General features: G+C 45.6%; 1 protein-coding gene across 2 annotated transcripts in view; it reads left to right on the top strand.

Moving 5' to 3' along the window:
- LOC115195568 (protein eva-1 homolog C) overlaps nt 1-24554 on the top strand; it is a 205602-nt gene that overhangs the window by 125784 nt on the left and 55264 nt on the right. The window contains exon 6 of one of the 2 annotated variants that reach the window (XM_029755555.1): nt 14172-14279. The exons of the other annotated variant lie outside the window; for it this stretch is intronic. Within the exon in view, the coding sequence (XP_029611415.1) occupies nt 14172-14279 (108 nt within the window). The remainder of the gene's footprint in view (nt 1-14171; nt 14280-24554) is intronic. 2 annotated transcript variants of the gene reach the window in all.

The following is a 24554-nucleotide window of genomic DNA, read 5'->3' on the forward strand; positions in this document are numbered from 1 at the left end:
CAAAATACATAACAATTATTTAAAGATTTATAGATGCAGAACTCCTTTATGCAATCGCTATGTCAGATTTTAAAATAGCTTTTCGGCGAAAGCACATTTTGCAATATTCTGAGTACATAGCTCAGCCATCACAGTGAGCTATTCAGACACCCGCCAAGTTCGAGCACACTAAACTCAGAATTACTATTAGAAAAATTGCATTACCTTTGCTGATCTTCGTCAGAATGCACTCCCAGGACTGCTACTTCCACAAGAAATGTTGTTTTTGTTCCAAATAATCCATAGTTATGTCCAAATACCTCCGTTTTCTTTGTGCGTTCAGGTCACTATCCAAAGGGTAACGCGCGAGCGCATTTCGAGACAAAAAAATTCAAAATGTTCCATTACCGTACTTAGAAGAATGTCAAACGCTGTTTAAAATCATTTTTATGGTATTTTTCTCGTAAAATAGCGATAATATTCCAACCGGACAATAGTGTATTCATTCAAAGAGGAAAAGAAAACACAGCGTGCTCACGTGAATGAGCAAATCCAATCTCTTTGTCACCAGGCAGACCACTGACAATCTGAGCTGCTATACTCTGCCCAGAGACAGAAGACGCCTCAATCCGCTTTCTGAAGGCTTTAGAGTGCCAATGGAAGCCTTAGAAAGTGCTACGTAACCCCACAGATACTGTAGTTTCGATAGAGAATCAAAAGAAGAACTACAAATTCTCAGACAGGCCACTTCCTGCTTGGAATTTTCTCAGGTTTTTGCCTGCCATATGAGTTCTGTTATACTCACAGACACCATTCAAACACTTTTAGAACCTTCAGAGTGTTTTCTATCCAAATCTACTAATAATATGCATATTCTCGTTTCTGGGCAAGAGTAGTAACCAGTTTAAATTGGGTACGTTTTTTCATCCGGCCGTGAAAATACTGCCTCCTATCCCAAACAGGTTAAATAAAGGTTTTTTAAAAATGCCGATTACCGATTGTTATGAAAACTTGAAATCGGCCCTAATTAATCGGCCATTCCGAATAATCGGTCGACCTCTAATTTGTACCCATATTTTGTTGTTCTGGGTGCCGTTGGTTTGGCATATTAAACTGCTCCGGTTTTTACCCAGTTCTGCACTCCTGCGTCTGACTTCCCTGCAGCCAGTCACGCACCTCTTCCAGAATTCCACACCCAGATATGGAGTCAGCAGGAGCAGGTGCCCCTGGTATAGGGGTCGAGGAGCGCACCCGGGAGCATGCGGAGATGCTCCACCATCTAGGCGCCGCCATGGACCGTGTCGTCCAAACCATGGACGGCTGGGAGAAACAGGGAGTTCCTCCAGCACCTCCACCAGCACAACCGGGGTCTCCACTACTCGCCCCCCCTGCACCTGGTCCCAGTGGGATTCGTCTCGACCTTCCCCGGGAGTACGATAGGACGGCTGCACGCTGCCAGGGTTTCCTGTTGCAGCTGGATCTCTACCTGGCAAACGTCCTTCGGGCCGTGAGAGGATGTCCGCCCTCGTCTCGTACCTCTCGGGGAAAGCCCTGGAGTGGGCCAACGCCGTGTGGGGAGAAGGAGATGCGGCGCTGGACCATTTCGAGGATTTCACCCGCCACTTCCGGGCAGTCTTCGACCGCCCGCCCACGGGTAGAGCGGCGGGTGAACGTATCTTCCATCAGAGTCAGGGGACGAGGAGCGCCCAGGAGTTCGCGATGGACTTTCGGACTCTGGCCGCCGGCGCGGGATGGCAGTTTGTTCGAATACGTCCTTCGGGAGTTGGCCTGCAGGGACACCACCCTCACCTTCAACCAGCTGGTGGACCTGTCCATTCGGCTGGATAACCTGCTGGCTACCCGCGGACATCCAGAGTGGGGTCTGTCGGTTCCATCCCCCAGCACCACCGCTCCGATGCCCCTGGAGCTGGGAGGTGCTGCGCTCAGGGAGACCGAAGGAGGTTCCGTCTCGTACACCATCTGTGGCCGCAGAGCTCACACTGCCAGTCGGTGCCGGGTTGGTTCCTCTGGGGGTTTAGGCAGCAGGCAGGGCACTCTGGCATCACCCCAAGTGAGCCGGCACCATTCTCACCCAGAGCCCTCTGTTGCACACATGTTTTTGTATGTTACTTTTCCTGAGTTTTCCCTGCATTCCCAGCATAAGGTGCTCGTCGATTCAGGCGCAGCTGGGAATTTTATAGACAGATCATTCGCCCATAGTTTAGGGATCCCCATTCTTCCAGTGGCTATGCCCTTCCCAGTTCACGCCTTAGATAGTCGACCATTATGGTCAGGGTTGATTAGAGAGGCCACCGCTCCTCTGGGCATGGTGACGCAGGGGGGTCACAAGGAGAGAATCAGTCTCTTCCTCATTGACTCCTGCGTTTCCCATGGTGCTAGGCCTACCCTGGTTAGCTTATCATGATCCCACTGTTTCCTGGCAACGGAGGGCTCTCACAGGTGGTCGCGAGAGTGCTGGGGGAGGTGTTTAGGGATTTCCATTGGTGCTACTACGGTGGAAAGTCCAGACCAGGTCTCCACCGTGCGCATTCCCCCCGAATATTCCGACTTGGCTCTCGCCTTCTGCAAAAAGAAGGCGACTCAATTACCAGGCGATAAATCTCCTGGCAGACGCCGCACTTCCCAGGAGTCACGTGTATCCCCTGTCACAGGCGGAGACGGCGGCTATGGAAACATATGTCTCCGAATCCCTGCGTCAGGGGTACATTCGGTCCTCCACTTCACCCGCCTCCTCAAGTTTATTTTTTGTGAAGAAGGAGGGAGGTCTGCGCCCGTGTATTGACTATCGAGCCCTAAATCAGATCACTGTGAAGTACAGTTACCCGCTACCTCTCATAGCCACAGCGATTGAGTCAATGCTCGGGGCGCGCTTCTTCACAAAACTAGATCTCAGGAGCGCTTACAACCTGGTGTGTATCCGGGAGGGAGACGAGTGGAAGACGGCGTTCAGTACTACCTCAGGGCATTAAGAGTACCTCGTCATGCCGTACGGGTTGATGAATGCCCCATCAGTCTTCCAAGCCTTTGTAGACAAGATTTTCAGGGACCTGCACGGGCAGGGTGTAGTGGTGTATATTGATGACATTCTGATATACTCCGCTGCATGCGCCGAGCATGTGTCCCTGGTGCGCAAGGTGCTTGGTCGACTGTTGGAGCATGACCTGTACGTCAAGGCTGAGAAATGCCTGTTCTTACAGCAGTCCGTCTCCTTCCTAGGGTACCGCATTTCCACCTCAGGGGTGGAGATGGAGAGTGACCGCATTTCAGCCATGCGTAATTGGCCGACTCCCACCACAGTAAAGGAGGTGCAGCGGTTTCTAGGGTTTGCCAATTACTACCGGAGATTTATCCGGGGTTTTGGTTAGGTAGCGGCTCCTATTACCTCACTGCTGAAGGGGAGCCTGGTACGTTTGCCGTGGTTGGCTGAGGGGACAGGGCTTTTGGTCACCTAAGGGCTCTGTTTACCTCGGCTCCCGTGCTGGCCCATCCGGATCCCTCTTTGGCGTTCACAATGGAGGTGGACGCGTCCGAGGCTGGGGTAGGAGCCGTGCTCTCTCAGCGCTCGGGTAAGCCACCGAAGCTCCGCCCCTGTGCCTTCTTCTTGAGGCAGTTCAGCCCGGCGGAGCGAAACTATGACGTGGGGGACCGGGAGCTGTTGGCTGTCATCAAGGCTTTGAAGGCGTGAAGACATTGGCTTGAGGGGGCTAAACACCCTTTTCTCATCTGGACTGACCACCGCAATCTGGAGTACATCCGGGCAGCGAGGAGACTGAACCCTCACCAAGCAAGGTGGGCCATGTTTTTCAACCATTTTGTTTTCACCCTTTCTTACAGACCAGGTTCCCAGAACTTGAAGGCAGAAGCACTGTCCTGGCTGTTTGACACAGAGGAGCGGCCCATGGATCCCACCCCCATACTCCCGGCCTCCTGCCTGGTGGCGCCGGTAGTGTGGGAGCTGGACGCGGACATTGAGCAGGCGTTACGTGCAGAGCCCGCTCCCCTCCAGTGTCCCGCTGGGCATCTGTACATTCCGTCTGCTGTCCGTGACGTCACGTCACCCTCCTCTGGTCATCCAGGCATCGGTCGGATGGTGCGCTGTCTGAGTGGGAAGTACTTGTGGCCCACTTTGGCTAAGGACGTGAGGGTTTATTTTTCCTCCTGTATGTGACCAATCAGATTTGATTTGATTTGAGCTGTCTGTGAGTGTGAGAAGTAGAAGAATCCTAAGCTGCGTCTGAAATGACACCCTATTCCTTATATAGGGCACTACTTTTAAAGACCGTCCTATGGGCTCTAATTGCAGCCCTAGTGTCTGTTCCAGTCAGTGGAGGGCGATGGGAGGAGCTGTAGGAGGACGTGTTTGGAACGGAACATATGGAACGGTATCAAACACATCACAGGGGACCAGTTCGAAAATGTGTGCACTCTACCGTAAGTCGCTCTGGATAAGAGCACCTGCGAAATGACTCAAATGTCAAATGTAAACATCACACGTATGGAAACAACGTTTGTTCCATTCCAGCCATTACAATGAGCCTGTCCTTCTATAGCTCCTGCCACCAGCTTCAACTGGTTCAAATTTTCACACTAGCCACTACTACTTCTCCTACTTAGAATGTAGTTAAATCAAATTGTATTTGTGACATGCTTCGTAAACAACTGGCGTAGACTAACAGTGAAATTCTTACTTACGGACCCTTCCCAACAATACAGAGAGAAAAAAAGATAAATAATAACACAAGGAATAAATACACGATGAGTATTGATAACTTGGCTATATACACGGGGTACAAGTGCCGAGTTGATATGCAGGGGTACGAGGTATTTGAGGTAGATATGTACATATAGGTGGGGATAAAGTGACTAGGCAACAGGATAGATAAACAGTAGCAGCAGCGTATGTGGTGAGTCAAAAGAGTTAGTGCAAAATGGGTCAATGCAGATAGTCCAGGTAGCTATTGGTTACCTATATAACTAACTAATCAAATCAAATGTTATTGGTCACATACACGTGTATAGCAGATGATATTGCGTTTGTAGCGAAATGCTTGTGTAGCTGGATAACTATTTAGCTTGGGGGTAGAAGCTGTTCAAGGACCTGTTGGTTCCAGACTTGGTGCATCGGTATCGCTTGCTGTGCAGTAGAAGAGTCAAGTTCAGGCCAGTCAAGTTCTTCCACACCGATCTCGACAAACCATTTCAGTATGGACTTCGCTTTGTGCACGGGGGCATTGTCATGCTGAAACAGGAAAGGGCCTTTCCCAAACCTTTGCCACTGTTGGAACTCACTAGTGAGTGTTGCGACCGAGGACAGACAATTTTAATGTGCTACCCGCTTCAGCACTTGTTGGTCCCGTTCTGTGAGCTTGTGTGGCCTACCACTTCTCGGCTGAGCCGTTGTTGCTCCTAGACGTTTCCACTTCACAATAACAGCACTTACAGTAGACCGAGGCAGCTCTAGCAGGGCAGACATTTGACGAACTGACTTGTTGGAAAGGTGGCATCCTATAACGGTGCCACGTTGAAAGTCACTGAGGTCTTCAGTAAGGCCATTCTACTGCCAATGTTTGTCAATGCAGATTGCATGGCTGTGTGCTCAATTGTTTACACCTGTCAGCAACAGATGTGGCTGAAATAGCCAAATCAACTAATTTGAAGGGTTGTCCATATAGTTTTGTATACACTGAATAGTGTATGACCCAGCGACTCTGACCAGACATTCTACCTGGCTGTGTGTGAGGGTGTTGGGGGGTGGGGTTGTGTGTGTGTGTGTGTGTGTGTGGCTGGATACCATTGCCCATAAAAGGTAGTGAATCCAATTGGTAACACCATTCCTGTTTCTCTCTGGCACACACACACACACACACACACACACACACACATTGGTTTTGTGTGTTATTTTTTAGCAAATGACTGTCCACAAAGCTGACCTTTTAGCAGGAACATCAACTTTTCAGCAAGAAAGTAACGTTCAAAAGCATGTGAAAAAAGTTAATACAGCAAATCAAATAGAGTCCGACTATCTATTGAGCTGAGTTGCATTTATTTCAGTTAAGCGTTGCTCTACGGCTGTGGGCTGTGCACTTTACCCAAGCTCTCCCGTCAGCGAATCAGACACGGAGGAAGGCACTGGAGGCGTTTTGGCGCTCGTTGATGGGCGGCTGAGTGGGTGGTTGTCATGGTGATTTGCTGATGCCAGGTGGTCAGGGGATTGTGCTTGGTCAGCATTTTTTGTCATCTGATGTCTGTCCCGCTCCCACACAAACTAGCTTACTCACATTATCCAGTAGCGGCTGGCACAAACACACACACACACACACACACACACACACACACGGACACGTGCCTATGCAACTATGCACGCACACACATACTGTACGTACATGCGCACACATACAAACGCACGGACTCTCTCGCTCTCTCTCTCTCTCAATCTCTGCCTCTCTTACACACACGCACGCACACACTCACACACACACCTAATTCACAACACAATGTACTTTCTACAGCTCTCAGTTTAATACACTTTATATGGGATCGGTGTTTGGTTCCATACAGTAAGAGCTTTGATCAGATTAGAGTGTTTTTTTACAAAGTGGATTACATGTTAAAAGGTGTTTAATGCCCTATATTCCATTTAATGTTCTAGTGGGTTCTAAAACATATTCAGTTTCTCCATTTCTCTCTGCTATCCCTCTCTGTATCCCTCTCTCACTGCATCTGTGTCTCAGTCCCTCTCTATCTCACTGTATCCCTCGCTGTAACACTCTCTCACTCTGTACCCATCTCTCCATCTCTCTTTCTCTCACTGCGTCTGTGTCTCAGTCACTCTCTTTCTCTCTGTATCCCTCTCTGTAACACTCTCTCACTCTGTACCCATCTCTCTTTCTCTCTGTATCCCTCGCTGTAAATCTCTCTCACTCTGTACCCATCTCTCTATCTCTCTTTCTCTCACTCCCTGTGTGTCGCTCTCTCTATTTGATCTCTCTGTTCTCGGTCTCTCACTCTGTACCCCCCTCTCTCTCTTCTCTTCTCTTTTCTCTCTCTCTCTCTCTCTCTCTCTCTCTCTCTCTCTCTCTATCTTTCTCTCTCTCTCTCACTCACACACATTCTTCTTCTCTGTGTCTCTCTGGCTGGTTCTCTTTGGGTGGTTTGGATACAGTAAACAATGGCGTCCTTATGTTAGGAAATGTCCAAACCTTTTGTTTATTCCCGTCAATGCTAATCAAATCAGATCCATGAGGAAATCTCTCCTTCTCTCTTACCCTCTCTAGTTCTCTCACTCATTCTCCAAGTCAATCATTCATTCACTCATTCTCTCTTTGATTCTCTCTTTGATTCTCTCTCTATCTCTCACTTTTTCTTTCACCATTCAGTCTCTGTGAAGGACAGTTCCATCGTGGATCCTCTGTTCAATGTAAATGACGAGAGCTTGTTTTGTTGCAAATGTGACTTTTGTTTAATTTCATGTTCATACCATAAAAGTAGAATAAACCACATATATAATCTATATAATCACCCACTAATGGTTAATTAGCACTGTACAATAACGGATCAACCCTGGCTGAGGGGGTATGCACTGTAGAGTACAAAGCTAATCTAACAGTAGCGGTTGATTGTGGAGCGCCAAGAAGAAGTCAGTCTGGCCAGGCCTAGGCTGTGTCTGAAATAGCACCCTATTCCCCACATAGTGCACTATATAAGGAATAGGGTATTCATTTGGGATGCTGCCCTAGTCTAGCGACAGACGACTGACTAGCTTTGCGTTGCCTTTGATGGTCTATTATAAAAATCAGGGGAACAAAGTTCCATGCCAGCGGATGGAGGGATAGAGGCTTTGATCTATCAACAGACGACTTGGTAAACATGGCGGGGCTGGAACACAGAGAGCGGGGGGTTTTGTGTGGGGGTTTGCGTCCACCTTATCCACCTGCCCACCAATCTTATCTTATCTCCACCATGTCTCCGCCATCATGCGCTTATCTTGTCTCTCCTACCTCGCCCAATCATAGTGCGGGGTCATGGAGGTCAGAGGGCATGGTTGCGGTTGCTATGGGACACAAAAAGGGGGACCCTGTGAAGACTTTAAAAAAAAACAACGTCCAACCTTGATTCAATAGGCACATTGTTTACATTTGTATGCACTTTGCTGCTTAAAGAAAATAAAACACATGGCCGTTATCTCTCCAAGTGGGATTTTGTCCTTCCAGATGCAGTACAGTAGACACACTGCTGTGTGCAGGGCCTCTGCCTTTTGTTTCCACGGGGCCCATCAGATGGTCATTTTAGAGACGGGCTACTCCGGTGGCCCTGGTTCTAGTCAAAGACCCATGTGTTGTGTGTTCCATCCCCCTGTCACAGTTCCAGCTCCCTCTCCTTGTCTCTGATCTAATAGACAAATAAGTGTTGTGTTTTTTCCAGTGAGGGGAGAGCTCTCATTTCTCTATTAAGCCATTGTGTTGTCCTCAAAAGCTTTAGAAATGGGACAAAAGGAACACACACCCACGTGCACACACATATATACACACAGGCACTGTGGTTTTTCACCTCATTTATTTTCCCAAATGTGTTTCCCAATGGCGTCTTTGTTGGTCTGGAAAGTCGGGAAAACTCTGGACATACAATAGTAGCCTAACACACTGAAATGGTCCTCACGATGCCCTAAGCAAGTTTTCTCATTTTTGTTACAAAGTTTGAGTGTGACGTGTTGTGTAGAGACACTAATGATTTCCAGTCAATAGCTGGTTTTGGGTTTCTTTGAGAGAGAGAGAGAGAGAGAGAGAGAGAGAGAGAGAGAGAGAGAGAGAGAGAGAGAGCGAGACCCCCAGTCTTACACTATCCCAAGCCAATGGCTTGTACCAGATGCTCAGCAGGCTCTGCTCACACATACTGGTCTGAGTCCAAACCACATGACTAACAACATTGGAGACTTTATGGAACACAAAGCCTTCACTATCTCATCCTGGAATATCCAAGGCCTGAGGTCATCTGCCTTTGGCTTGAAGAGCAGGAACCTGGACTTCACCAAAGAAATCAGAAATACAGATATTGTCATCCTACAAGAAACATGGTATAGAGGAGATGGACCCACTGGTTGCCTTCTAGGTTACAGAGAGTTGGTAGTCCCATCCACCAAACTACCATGTGTGAAACAGGGAAGGGACTCAGGGGGTATGCTAATTTGGTATAGAGCAGACCTAACTCACTCTATTAAATTAATCAAAACAGGAACATTTTACATTTGGCTAGAAATTCTGAAAGAAAGTATCTCAGAGATGTCCTTCTGTGTGCTACCTATATCCCCCCACTAGAATCGCCATACTTTAATGAAGACAGCTTCTCCATCCTGGAGGGGGAAATCAATAATTTCCAGGCCCAGGGACATGTACTAGTCCGTTGCGACCTAAATCTCAGAACTGAACAAGTACAGTGCCTTGCGAAAGTATTCGGCCCCCTTGAACTTTTCGACCTTTTGCCACATTTCAGGCTTCAAACATAAAGATATAAAACTATTTTTTTTCGCAAGGAAAGGAAAGTAGTGTGGAAATCTACCAAAAAACAATTAGGCAACAACAAATTCAATCCCTTTTACACAACTTCCTGGACAAAACATTTCACTGTAATAGTAAAGGTTTACACTTGGCAGTAGAAAACCTAAACAATATATTTGACCTCTCAGCTTCCCTATCAAATCAAAAAATTTCAAACAGGGAACCGAAGAAAATTAACAATGACAAATGGTTCGATGAAGAATTCAAAAACCTAAGAAAGAAATTGAAACCTATCCAACCAAAAACATAGAGACACAGAAAACCTGAGCCTACGCCTTCACTATGGTGAATCACTAAAACAATACAGGAATACACTATGAAAAAAGAAGTTGCAGCACGTCAGAAATCTGCTCATTGTAATTGAAGAATTCATAGACTAACAAAAAAGAACACTAAACAAACAACACGAGGAGTTGTCTATCCAAAATGGAGATGTATGGGTAAACCACTTCTCCAATCTTTTTGTCCCTATAACAAAGAACAAACAGCAAAATCATATACATGATCAAATACAAATCCTCAATGAAATGAGAAAATATACAGACCACAAATTCCAATTGGCTATACTTAAACTCTTTAACATCGTCCTTAGCTCTGGCATCTTCCCCAATATTTTGAACCGAGGACTGATCACCCCAATCCACAAAAGTGGAGACAAATTTGACCCCAATAACTACCATGGGATATGCGTCAACAGCAACCTTGGGAAAATACTCTGCATTTTCATTAACAGCAGACTCGTACATTTCCTCAGTGAAAACAATGTACTGAGCAAATGTCAAATTGGCTTTTTACCAAATTACGGTACGACAGACCACGTATTCACCCTGCACACCATAATTTACAAACAAACAAACCAAAACAAAGGCAAAGTCTTCTCATGCTTTGTTGATTTCAAATGTTTTTTTGACTCAATTTGGCATGAGGGTCTGCTATACAAGTGTCACGATTCCTACCGACGGTGGCGCCCCCTCCTGCTCGGGTGGCGCTCGGCGGTCGTCGTCACCGGCCTATTAGCTACCACCGATTCCCTTTTTGTTTTTCCCTTTTTTTATGTTTTCTCACCTGCCCTGAGTTAGTCATTAAGAGGGCTATTTAGTTCAGCTGGCCCGCTCCCTATTGTGCGGGATTGTCTTTCTGTGTGTCGACTGCAGTTTGTTCGACTGTGCTTGTTGGTTGTATTTTTCCCTGTTGTTGGGAGCCCTTTAATTTTGTACGTTGTGGTTTGATTAAAATTACCACACCGTGTTCGCTGCTTCCTGCGCTTCTTTCCGCCACACCACAGACAAGCCGTTACAACAAGTTGATGGAAAGTGGTGTTGGGGGAAAAACATACAACATTATAAAATCCATGTACACAAACAAGTCTGCGGTTAAAATTGGCAAAAAACACACACATTTCTTTCCACAGGGCCGTGGGGGGAGACGGCCTCATTATGTAAGATAATTATGTAAAAAAATGTTGGACCCAGGTATTTGTAACACAGTGACCTTTCAGCAAACATTCACACATTTTGTCATTAGTATAGTTCAATATATATGTTTTTATGCAGCACAGGGCACTGATTGGCCCAAAAGTAAACTCATTTAATAGTGAATTTGGCTACAGGTTCAAACTGACAACTGCACGAGAGTAGTAGGTACTGTATCATAGTTTACAACCACAAGTACTTTTCGAGGTGGTTTTTTTCCCAGATGGGGGAATGTTATCTTTGAGGAACAAGGCCTAGTTTTTAGCATGGCTCCACCCTCTTCAACATATATATCAACGAATTGGTGAGGGCACTAGAATAGTCTGCAGCACCCAGCCTCACCCTACAAGAATCTGAAAGTCAAATGTCTATTGATTGCTGTTGATCTGGTGCTTCTGTCCCCAACCAAGAGGGCCTACAGCAGCACCTAGATCTTCTGCACAGATTCTGTCAGACCTGGGCCCTGACAGTGAATGTCAGTAAGCCAAAAATCAAATCAAATCGTTATTGGTCACATACACATGGTTAGCAGATGTTATTGCGAGTGTAGCGAAATGCTTGTGCTTCTAGTTCCCGACAGTGGGGCAATATTAACAAGTAATCTAACAATTCCACAACAACTACCTGATACACACAAATTGAAGTAAAGGGATGGAATAAGAATATGTACATATAAATATATGGATGAGCAATGACCGAGCAGCATAGGCAAGATGCAATAGATAAAATATAAAATACAGTATATACATATGGGATCAGTAATGCAAGATTTGTAAACATCATTATTAAAGTGGAATTAATAAAGTGACTAGTGATCCGTTTGTTAGAGTGGCCAATGATTTCAAGTCTGTATGTAGGCAACAGCCTTTCTGTGTTAGTGATGGCTGTTTAACAGTCCGACGGCTTTGAGATAGAAGCTATTTTTCAGTGACTCGGCCCCAGCTTTGATGCACCTGTACTGACCTCGCCTTCTGGATGGTAGCGGGGTGAACAGGCAGTGGCTCGGGTGGTTGTTGTCCTTGATGATCTTTTACATAAAGTAATAGTGTTCCAAAAACGGTCCAGTTGCCATGACCACAAATACAAATTCCATCTAGACACCGTTGCCCTAGAGCACACAAAAAACTAGACGTACCTCGGCCTAAACATCAGCGCCACAGGTAACTTCCACAAAGCTGTGAACAAGCTGAGAGACAAGGCAAGAAGGGCCTTCTATGCCATCAAAAGGACATAAAATTTGCCATACCTATTAGGATCTGGCTAAAAATATTTGAATCAGTTATAGAACCCATTGCCCTTCATGGTTGTGAGGTCTGGGGTCCGCTCACCAACCAAGAATTCACAAAATGGGACAAACACCAAATTGAGACTGCATGCAGAATTCTGCAAAAATATCGTGTGTGTACAATGTAAAACATCAAATAATAATGCAGAGCAGAATTAGGCCAATACCTGCTAATTATCAAAATCCTGTTCCAATCCAATTCTACAACCACCTAAAGGGAAGTGATTCCCAAACCTTCCATAACAAAACCATCAACTACAGAGAGATGAACCTGGAGAAGAGTCCCCTAAGCAAGCTGGTCCTGGGGCTCTGTTCACAAACACAAACAGACCCCACAGAGCCCCAGGACAGCAACACAATTAGACCCAACCAAATCATGAGAAAACAAAAAGGTACATTGATACATTGGATAGAATTAACAAAACAAACAGGCCAGCTGAGAACAAGTTATCATTTACAACTGCGACCTGGCCAAGATAAAGCAAAGCAGTGCGACAAAAACAACAACACAGAGTTACACATAAACAAACTTACAGTCAATAACATAAAATAAAATTTGAAAAATCTGTGTACAGTGTGTGCAAATGTAGAAGAGTAGGGAGGTAGGAAATAAATAGGCCCTAGAGGCGAAAATAATTACAATTTAGCATTAATACTGGAGTGATAGATGTGCAAATGATATCTATTGGGTGAAATACCAGTGTGCCATCACAGCAGCAAGATTTGTGACCTGCTGCCACAAGAAAAGGGCAACCAGTGAAGAACAAACACCATTGTAAATAGAACCCATATTTATGTTTATTTATTTTCCCTTTTGTACGTTAACAATTTGCACGTAATATGACATTTGAAATGTATTTTCTATTGGAACTTTTGTGAGTGCAATGTTTACTGTTCATTTTTATTGTTTATTATCTACTTCCCTTGCTTTGGCAATGTTAACATGTGTTTCCCATGCCAATAAAGCCCTTAAATTGAACAATTGAATTGAATTGACAAGAGAAGTCCGGCAGAGAATTCCCAAGACAGTCCCTGACAGACCAACATTCCCACATTCACAAATTTCAGCTGAATGAAATTCTCTGGTCATTTCCTGTCTCTGCATGCTGACTTTCCCCTCCCCCCCTCTTTCTCTCTCTCTCTCCTCTCTTCTGCTCTCACAGTGATGGGGTGTGTAGCAGTGGAGGCTGCTGAGGGGAGGACGGCTCATATACATGGCTGGAAGTGAGCAAATGGAATGGCATCAAACACATGGAAACATGTGTTTGGCGTATTTGATACCATTTCACTAATTCTGCTCCAGCCATTACCACTTGCCTGTTCTCCCCAATTAAGGTGGTTGACAACCTCCTGTGGTGTGTAGGTGGACACCACATGCCTCGCTCTCTCTCTCTCTCTCTCTCTCTCTCTCTCTCTCTCTCTCTCTCTCTCTCTCTCTCTCTCTCTCTCTCCTGCTGTCACATTCCAGTGCTCAGAAGCCTGGGGTTTAACTTTTGCTACCCACGAGAGGAGGAAGGAAGGAAAAAGCTCAAAGAGAAGTAAAAGCACAGCAAAAGAAGAGTTCCGCCTACTCTAGCCTTCCGTGGTGTACTCTTTCTCTCACTCTGTCGCTCTCTCATTCTCTCTCTCACTCTCTTTCTTTCCGGATCCTAAGGAATGAATTAGAAACTCTGTCCAAAGTGTTTTTTTGGTCTAAAGGCGGGAGTAGTCACATTGCAAAGGACTGTACCTTCTTAATGGGGCAATAAAAAATAGTTTTCCACTCTCCATCTCTCCTTTTTTGGGCTGCACACTCCTTTTCTTGTGGGACCCTCCGTGGAGTAATGCTCACGTGAGCTCTTGTTTTTACGGTGCCTCTGGCAGACCCTAGCCGAGCTCTCCGGGAGGGAAGGGGGAAGAACGAACACTCACGGACACAGAGAGAAACTTACTACCTGGGCCCCGGAGGATTTTCCACTCAGTCATGTGTGTGTAAGTGTCATTCCGTTTCTTCTCTTTCAACATTTACACTTCTCTCTAGTTTGTCGACTTTTTTTGTCTCCCCCTGTTCCTAGAATAGTGAAGCATGTTACTTTGTCCTCGTTTGAAGAATGTCCCTAACTTCCGTTTTACATGCAGTTGAGTTTAGTCGTTCTCTCTGTTGAATATGGCACACTTGTTATAGGCTACAGTGCAGTGTGTAGAGTAAGAGTTCAAATCTCTCACAAGAGGAGAACTCTGACTTCTCTCATCTGTTACTTCTTGTTGAAGAATCTCTCATATTATTGCTTATTGAGAGTTCAGTATTGAGTCTGTTGTTATTGTTATTGCTCAATGAGAGTTCATTTGAAACTCATGTTATTGTTCATGGAAGGTGCAGCATCGAATAACGCTTGTTAGTGCTCACTGAAGGCTCAGTATCCAATAATGCTTGTTATTCGTCACTGAAGGCTCAGTATCGAATAGCGCTTGTTGTTGCTCACTGAGAGCTCAGTTAAATATGTTATTGCTAACTTAGAGCTCAGTTAAATATGTTATTGCTAACTTAGAGCTCAGTTAAATATGTTATTGCCTCCTGAGAGCTCGGTTAAATATGTTATTGCTAACTTAGAGCTCAGTTAAATATGTTATTGCTCACTGAGAGCTCAGTTAAATATGTTATTGCTCACTTAGAGCTCAGTTAAATATGTTATTGCTCACTGAGAGCTCAGTTAAATATGTTATTGCTCATTTAGAGCTCAGTTAAATATGTTACTCACTGAGAGCTCAGTTAAATATGTTATTGCTAACTTAGAGCTCAGTTAAATATGTTATTGCTAACTGAGAGCTCAGTTAAATATGTTATTGCTAACTGAGAGCTCAGTTAAATATGTTATTGCTAACTTAGAGCTCACTACTGTCTCACTTGTTACTTCTAACTGCAAATAGCACTGTTGGGTGATTTGAAAAGTCATAGTCGATTAATCAATAATATAATAATACTCTTAACAAAACATTTTATATTTCATTTACAATCTGTATATACTATGAGAAAAGAAAGGTTCAGGACTTTTGTGAAACATCACTGGATGGTGTTCAAAGATAGATGGGAGGGGTTGAGGGGAACTGAAGGGTGAAGCTAAACCTAACAAAAATAACAACAAAAAAACAAGATAACCAATGTAAAATATACTTTGTCCGTAAAATGTATATAGTATGTATAAGCTGGAAGTAGAAGCCTAAGTATTGTTGTCCATTAGTTTACTCCAATTAGGGGAAGGATGATGGAGAAAATAATTAAGAAGGAAAATACTGTATATTAAAATTGATATTTGTCCAAAAGTATATGGGGTATTGGATTTTTAAATTTGTATAAATTCTAATAATAATATAATTTTTTTTAAATAACGCTTGTTATTGCTCACTGACAGCTCAGTTAAATATCTGATGCTATTGCCAACTTAAAGCTCATTATTGTCTCACTTGTTACTTCTTACTGAAGTTTCAGTATCGAATAATGCTTTGTTGCTCACTGAGGGCTCAAAATCAAATCTCTCATGTTATTGCTTACTTAGAGCTCAGTATGGCTCACTGAGACCTCACTGGGGGTGAAGCCATACTGGTGTGAAGTCATCCGTCAGCACACGTCTCTGGGAGGATTCCTATGGGACATGAAGGGACAAGTGTTCAGTAGGAGATTTACAGGCTGTGAGTGAGTGGATTATTACTCCGACAGCGAACCAGGGGCGAGACATGGTGTGGACAGATGAGCGAGAGTTACCAACAACTGTGGGAGACAGCTACCATCCTAAAATACTACATATAGCATGTGTTGGCAGTGCCTATTTGCAGGACCGGTCAGACTTAAGTTGTTTGGGTATGAGTGAGAGAGAGGGAGGGAGGGTAAATGAAAGAGAGAGAATGACGATTGGCATGTGATTGTGGATTACGAAAGAGACCGATAGAGAACAAAACAGATAGGGGGAGGAGAGAGGGATAGACTAGAGGGATGTTAGGGCATGGGAGCGGTCTCTCTCCTTGGCCGTAGATGGTCAGTGTGGTCACTAATGAGGTGCTGGTCTATTGAGCAGGCTCCACTGGCTCCATTATTGGACCAGGCTGGCTTTATATTATTTTCCCACAGAGCAGGCATGGGATGTGGTGGCCTGATACTGTATGTCTGTCTGGCTTTATATTCTATTTCCACAGAGCAGGCATGGGATGTGGTGGCCTGATACTGTCTGTCTGTCTGGATGGATGGATGGATGGATCTATCTGTCTGTCTGGCTTTATATTACATTTCCACAGAGCAAGCATGGGATGTGGTGGCCTGATATTGTCTGTCTGGATGGATCTATCTGTCTGTCTGTCTGGCTTTATATTATTTTCCCACAGAGCAGGCATGGGATGTGGTGGCCTGATACTGCTTGACTGGATGGATGGATAGGCGAATGGATTGATCTGGATAGATGGCTGGATGGATGGACGGATGGATGATTGGCTGTCTGTCTGGCTGTCTTTCTTTGTCTCTCGCTCTCTCTCTCTCTCTCGCTCTCATCACTGCAGACATTGAAGAGGCCCTTCTGCAATGATGTACTTCTATCTGACCACAGCTTGAACACTCAACCACTCAACCTCCCATGCATCCTTTTACGGTCATATACTACGAGCGTGCCACCAGCCATTTCAGTTCAGACATTTAGACCAGACGATGGGGCAGTTCAAATAGTGGTGTGGCTTCTACAGTGTCAAATATAAGTGTCTAGATTGGTCCCCTTGGGTGTGTGTGTTCGTGCCTGCCTGCCTGCCTGCCTGCCTGCCTGCCTGCCTGCCTGCCTGCCTGTGTTCGTGCATGTCTATCTGTGCTTGTGTGTGTTTGTGTGTGTGTGTCCGTGTGTGTGTGTGTGTGTGTGTGTGTGTGTGTGTGTGTGTGTGTGTGTGTGTGTGTGTGTGTGTGTAATGTCTCAATGACAGAAAATGTGCTCTGCTTCTCTTTCTCTCTTTTCTCTCCTTTTATCCCTTCATCCACATAGCCCTTTATTACTCCAACCCCTTGTCTGGAACTATCTGTCTCTTTCTGTCAATCCCTCTCTTTCTACCTTTCAAGGTAGAAATTGATTTATTCACTCTGTCTAGAGTGTGGAACCTGGCTTCTTGCTTTGGCCTCTCTTCCTCCCTCCTTTTTCTCCCTCTCTCCCTCCTACCATTGCTGATTTGACTTTTTTTTTCTTCTCTCCCTCTGTTTTTGAAACTTAGCATGCTGCATTCCTCTCCTCACTCCAGTTTTCCCAGGCGAGCTTATTCCCACTCTCCTCTCTACCATTCATTCTCACTCTCCACCTCTTTTCTCTCCTGCTCTCTTTTCCTCTCTCTCGCACTCTATACCTCTATCTCTTTCTCCCTCCATCTCTCTCCCCACCCCTTTCCCTCTCTCTTTCTAAACCCACCCTTCCCCAGCCCTTTCCATCTCTGTCTGTCTGTCTGTCTGTCTGTCTGTCTGTCTGTCTGTCTGTCTGTCTGTCTGTCTGTCTGTCTGTCTGTCTGTCATATCCAGCAGTGTTTAATCCTCTCACTAGAGTAGGAGTATTTCGGGGTTCTCCGAATAGGGAAAGCAGATGTGGCCGGTGCAAGGCGGAACTTCCTGGCATTCTTTAATGCCAACAAGCAGCTGCTTCATGTTGGGGTACTGGTTGTCTCCCCACCCCCTAATCCAAACCCCCACTGCTAGTGTAAGTAATTTACCCCCACTACCCTCTTTCATATCAAGGCCATACTTCAACTCTCCTACCTCATAGCTCTTTCCTAGTTCCCTACCACTGGTCCTTCCTCCCCATTCCCATTCCTAGTCCTCCACCCTTATCCCCACTACCTTAAGTCACGCTGTCACGTTCTGACCAGTAAAGGGGTTATTTGTTATTGTAGTTTGGTCAGGACGTGGCAGGGGGGTATTTGTTTTATGTGGTTCGGGGTTTGTTAGTATATGTGTTTATGTAGAGGGGTGTTTGGTTAGAGTATTCCCAGGGTTTTTGGGTTATGTTCTTTATTTCGTATTTCTATGTTCTATCTATGTTGTGTATTTCTTTGTTGGCCTGGTATGGCTCTCAATCAGGAACAGCTGATCATCGTTGTTGCTGATTGAGAGTCATACTTAGGTAGCCTGTTTTCACCTGTCCCTTTGTGGGAAATTGTGGTTGCATAGCTTTGTGTTTAGCCTGCAATCCTGTTAGTTCGATCGTTTTCTTGTTTTGTTTGTTACGTGTTCAATAAAGTCACTATGAGCACTCAACCCGCTGCGCCTTGGTCCACTACGTATGACGACCGTTACACACACACATATCTCAGCCATACTTTGACCACTACTTCCTAGCACTAGCCCTGCTCCCACCCTCACTGTGTGTCTTAGCCATACCACACATGTACTCAAGACTTCCTCCATTATAGTGTGTTCCCACCTCTTGCATACCCCCTGAATACCCTACATTTATGATCACCTTTAAACTCAGCCTCTTTCCAAAGATCCCCTGTTCACCTACAACTACATCAACTCGCCAGTAGATTATTTAAGCATTAAGGCCGGAGGGGGTGTGGTATATGGCCAATCTACCACGGCTAAGGGTTGTTTTTAAGCACGTGTCAACGTGGAGTATATAAGCCATATCAAATGTTATTGGTCACATACACACGGTTAGCAGATGTTATTGTGAGTGTAGCGAAATGCTTATACTTCTAGAGCCGACAGTGCAGCAGTATCTAACAGGTAATATCTAACAATTCCACAACAAAACCTAATACACACAATCTAGTAAAGGAATGGGATGAGAATATATAAGTATAAAATATATGGATGAGCAGTGAGAGAGCGGCTAAGATGCAATAGATAGTAAAGAATAGATAGTGAAGGATACAGTATATACATATGAGATGAGTAATGTGAGATATGTAAACATTCTTAAAGTGGCATGATTAAAGTGACTAGTGTTCCATTTATTAAAGTGGCCAATAATATCAAGTTGAAATAAATCATTCTCTCTACAATTATTCTGACATTTCACATTCTTAAAATAAAGTGGTGATCCTAACTGACCTAAGACAGGGAATTTTACTAGGATTAAATGTCAGGAATTGTGAAAAACTGAGTTTAAATGTATTTGGCTAAGGTGTATGTAAACTTCCGACTTCAACTGTAGAAGCTGTTTTTCAATCTCTCTGTCCCAGCTTTGATGCACCTGTACTGACCTCGCCTTCTGGATGGAAGCAGGGTGAACAGGTAGTGGCTCGGGTGGTTGTTGTCCTTGATGATCTTTTTTGCCTTCCTGTGACATCGGGTGCTGTAGCTGTCCTGGAGGGCAGGTAGTTTGCCCCCGGTGATGCGTTGTGCAGTCCGCATTCTAGGTCAGGTGAACAAAAGGACTTGAGTTCTTGTATGTTGTTACAATAACACCATGAGTCGTTAATCATGAAACATACACCCCCGCGCTTCTTCTTACCAGAGAGATGTTTCTTCCTGTTGGCGCGATGCACTGGAAATCCAGTTGGCTGTATGGACTCTGACAGCATATCCCCAGCTAGCCATGTCTTCGTGAAACAGAGTACGTTACAATCCCGGATATCTCTTTGGAAAGCAACTCTTGCCCTAATTTCGTCAACTTTGTTAGCTAGGGACTGGACATTAGCAAATAATATACTTAGAAGCGGTGGGTGGTGTGCGCGCATCCGAAGCCTCACTAGAAGACCGCTCCGGCACCCTCTCCTTAGACGGCGTTGTTTTGGGTCGGCCTCTAGAATCAGTTCAAATGCCCTGGGAGGTGCAGACAAAGGATCTGCTTTGGGAAAGTCGTATTCCTGGACGTAGTGCTGGTTGTGCAGGTGAGTTACCGCCACTCTGATATCCAATAGTTCTTCCCGGCTGTATGTAATAACACTTAAGGTTTTCTGGGCTAACAATGTAAGAAATAATACATAAAAAAACGAAATCCTGCCAGGTTCCTAAGGACTAGAAGTGAAGCTGCCATCTCTATCGGCGCCATCTTTTTCCTTTTTCCATATTCCACTAACCCCTGAAGTGCCTTATTGCTTTTAGAAACCGGTTGCCAACACAGTAAGGCAAGGAACTACACATCTAAATTGAAAATGTTGCTTTAATAAATAAATTCATAATAATACATTCCGCCAGAAAATGTAGTCTGGACAAAAGTCTCAGTGCTAGACTGGTTGCTATGCAACATAAACACAGGCTAGCTAGCAAGCTTACATTAAATGTATGCAAAAACTGAGCATTAGCGCCAATTCTAGAGTGACTAACACATGCCAATTATATATTAATGTTGATCGGAATGTTTCTATTTATTTTGCACGAATTAAAAAATTGTCCTTGCCCATGTTGTCATTCGTTAGCTCCCACTGATGGAAATGGATGCCGTTCTTTTAGTTAGCTGCTGTGTTGTCAGAGAGAATAGTGTTTCCCCGCTTGCTCGCTTTCAGATTTGGCCTCTGGTAACTTTGAAGAGAGGTTTCGAATCTGTGTCCTCTGACAGACAGTATTTATCATGCCACTAGTCAAGCATCCAACAGTTTCTGGATCATGGTGGCTCGTACGCAGTGGTTTGTGTAAATCTGCGACGGGCCAGCTATTTTGCAGATCTTTGGCAGCATTTTTGCGAGAGTGTTCACTCCAGTTGGCTCTTTTGTGTACCTGAAATATATAAGACAAAATAACAGTAGCTAATAGTTAGGCCTACATAGCTACCGGTTATGTTGTCAAGGTACATTAAAATGATTTAGCTAGCTAGCTAACAGTTGTATACCAAATGTATCCGCTCACTGGTGGGCAGCTTTGTCACGCCCCTCTTTCCTCAACTTTTTAATTACGCCGACAGATACATTGTTGCTCATTGTGAATTCGGTGTGCTTATGTATATGCCATGCCAAACTGAGAGGGGATCGCTGATATGTCGGTTCCAGATGAGCATGAGTCCAGTGTAGCTGCTAATCCCATATTCTTTGCCATTCATGTTTCTCACTGAACCATAAAAGTCCCGTAGAATGACGTTCAGCTCTGTTTTTGTTGTATTTCCAAACTCACTTTTTTTGCACAACAGTCAGTGAAACAGTTAAGTGCCCACTTTGTTTGTTTCACGGTGTTCTTTTAGTTTCGATTTCTGTCAAGTTCATCTAAACGCTTCTTTTCTACATCGGCATGTTGTACTATTGTTGATGTAGCCATTTTGTCGAGGTGAAAGGGTGCAATGATATCAAGTTGAAAAGGCTAAACGTCATAGTCATGGTATACGGTCTCACATACACACGGCTAAATGTTGTTCTAGCCAATCAGCATCCAGTATCCAAACTACCCAGTTTATAAATGACTGTAAGGAACATCCTTCATACTACTTCCTGTTTTTTCTCTTCTTTGTTATTGTCCAGAGTGAGTTGTAGAATGGAGATTTGAGCATCTGCAGCTTTATGGTGGAGGTCGTATATCTTCTAGCGAGGTGCTCTCCCTAAGCCCACACTATCCGCTTTACAGGTCGTCTGGGTGTGTGGGAATGCTGTAAGATCTACTACACACCGGCTACACACACGGACACATATGCATATGCACACGCACATACGCGTAGATACACACACACAGGTGAGCACATATAAACACACCAGTTACAGACACACACGCACACCAGTAACAGACGCACACACACACACACACACAATTGGGCCGACCAACCAGTGCTCCCACACATTGGCTAACCGGGCTATCTGCATTGTGTCCCACCCACCACCCACCAACCCCTCTTTTACGCTATTGCTAATCTCTGTTCATCATGTATGCATTGCCACTTTAACCATATCTACATGTACATACTACCTCAATCAGCCTGACTAACCGGTGTCTGTATGTAGCCTCACTACTTTTATAGCTTCGCTACTGTATATAGCCTGTCTTTTTACTGTTGTTTTATTTCTTTACCTACCTATTGTTTACCTAATACCTTTTTTGCACTATTGGTTAGAGCCTGTAAGTAAGCATTTCACTGTAAGGTCTACACTTGTTGTATTCGGCGCACGAGACAAATACACTTTGATTTGATACTGTACACACGCACCAGCTACGAACACGCACACCAGTTGCGGACACACACACACATGCACACACTGAGATGCAGTGTGCTTCCGAGGGGCCTGTTTGGGAGGAACCTGGGGTCACAAGCGAGAAAATAAATGTTGCTGTGTAGCAAGGAGTTTTTTAAGGGTATTGGTGAATAAAGCCATTGAAGTATTTCTTTGGCAGTCTGCTCACATCTCCTAGTCCTGGGATCTAGTGTTCAGGGTGGGGTATACTGTAGCCGTGTGCGTGTGTGCGTGACTGTGTGTGTGTGAGTGTTTGCGTGCGTGCCTGCCTGCTTGAGTACGTGTGGTGTTTGTGTGTGAAGCTGGCTCTTTGGCACACCCCTTCCTTTGGCTCACTGATCTAGGTTCTAATTAGACCAGAACGCTGCACCACGGGGAAAGGAGAGAAAGACCCTGTGCTCTAGTAGAGACTGCTCCTGTATGTTTGCATGTGTGTTTATGTTTTTCCATGTATGTGCGTGTGGGAATGCATGTCACCATGTCATGCGTAGTTTTTTTCCATATGAGTTTGTGTGCGTGTGTGGGTGTGTTGTCCATCTCAGTTTGTTTGTGTGTGCCTCTGTTAGCATGCCACTGTGCAGCTGTCACGTCCTGGCCAGTATAAGGTTAATTGTTTTGTAGTTTGGTCAGGACGTGGCAGAGGGTATTTGTTTTATGTGGTTCAGTGTGGTGTGTTTTGTTAAAAGGGTGTTTGATTTAGTAATTCCGGGTTTTGGTTTATGTTTAGGTATTTCTATGTGGAGTCTAGTGAGTGTATGTCTATGTTTGGTTAATTGGGGTTGGGACTCTCAATTGAAGGCAAGTGTTGTCTATCTGCCTTTGATTGAGAGTCCCATATAGTAGGGTGTGTTTGTGTTTGGTATTTGTGGGTGATTGTTCTGTGTTGAGCCTTAGGCTTTGCCAGACTGTTTGTTGTTCGTTCGTTAATTCTCGTGTTTTGTTATTTTTTTTATTAATTTTGAAAATAAATAATCATCAAGATGAGCATACACATACCTGCTGCGTTTTGGTCCTCCTTCACCGACGACGACCGTGACAGAATCACCCACCACTCAAGGACCAAGCAGCAGAGGAAGGAGCAGAAGGAATTCGAGTTGGACTGGCGGGAGAAGTGGACCTGGGAGGAAATTCTGGACGGGGCCGGACCTTGGCATCAGGCTGGGGATTATCGCCGCCCGCAGTGGGAAATTGAGGCAGCCAAGGCAGAGAGGCGGTGGTACGAGGCCATAGACGCGCTGAGGGAGAAGCACGAGAGGCACCCCCAATACATTTTTTGGGGGGGGCACACGGGTAGTTTGGCTAGGCGTAGGAAGAGCCGGAAGCCAGCTACCCGTGGTTATATGGAGGAGCGTATGGGGTGGAGAGCGCTATGTTTCGCTGAGAAGCGCACTATCTCACCCATACGCACGCACAGTCCGGTGCGAGTTATTCCAGCCCCTCGCAGGTGCCGTGCTAGAGCGGGCATCCAGCCTGGTAGGAGGATGCCTGCGCAGCGCATCTGGTCGCCGGTACGCCTCCGAGGACCAGGCTACCCAACTCCCGCTCTACGCACGGCTACCATCAGGCCCCTGCACAGCCCAGTCTGCCCTGTACGAGCACCCCGCTCGTACAGGGCTACTAGTTCCATCCAGCCAAGGCGGGTTGTGCAGGAGGTGAGATCTAGACCGGCTGTGCGCCTCCATAGCCCTGGGTTTCCAGCTCCTGTCTCTCGTGCGGACCCGGAAGTGCGTTAACCCAGTCCAACTCGTACTGTTCCCGCTCCCCGCACTAGCCTTCAAGTGCGTAAACCCAGCACCGCCAGTCAACAGTCGTCAGAGCTGCCCGCCAGTCAACACTCGTCGGAGCTGCCCGCCAGTCAACAGTCGTCGGAGCTGCACGCCAGTCAACAGTCGTCGGAGCTGCACGCCAGTCAACAGTCGTCGGAGCTGCCCGCCAGTCAACAGTCATCGGGGCTGCCCGCCAGTCAACAGTTGTCGGGGCTGCCCGCCAGTCAACAGTCGTCGGGGCTGCCCGCCAGTCAACAGTCTTCGGAGCTGCCCGCCAGTCAACAGTCGTCGGAGCTGCCCGCCAGTCAACAGTCGTCGGAGCTGCCCAGACTGCGCTGAACTGCCGGAGTGGCCAGACTGCGCTGAACTGCCGGAGTGGCCAGACTGCGCTGAACTG

This window comes from Salmo trutta, chromosome 1 (assembly GCF_901001165.1).
Source record: "Salmo trutta chromosome 1, fSalTru1.1, whole genome shotgun sequence".
In the NCBI taxonomy this organism is placed as follows: domain Eukaryota; kingdom Metazoa; phylum Chordata; class Actinopteri; order Salmoniformes; family Salmonidae; genus Salmo; species Salmo trutta.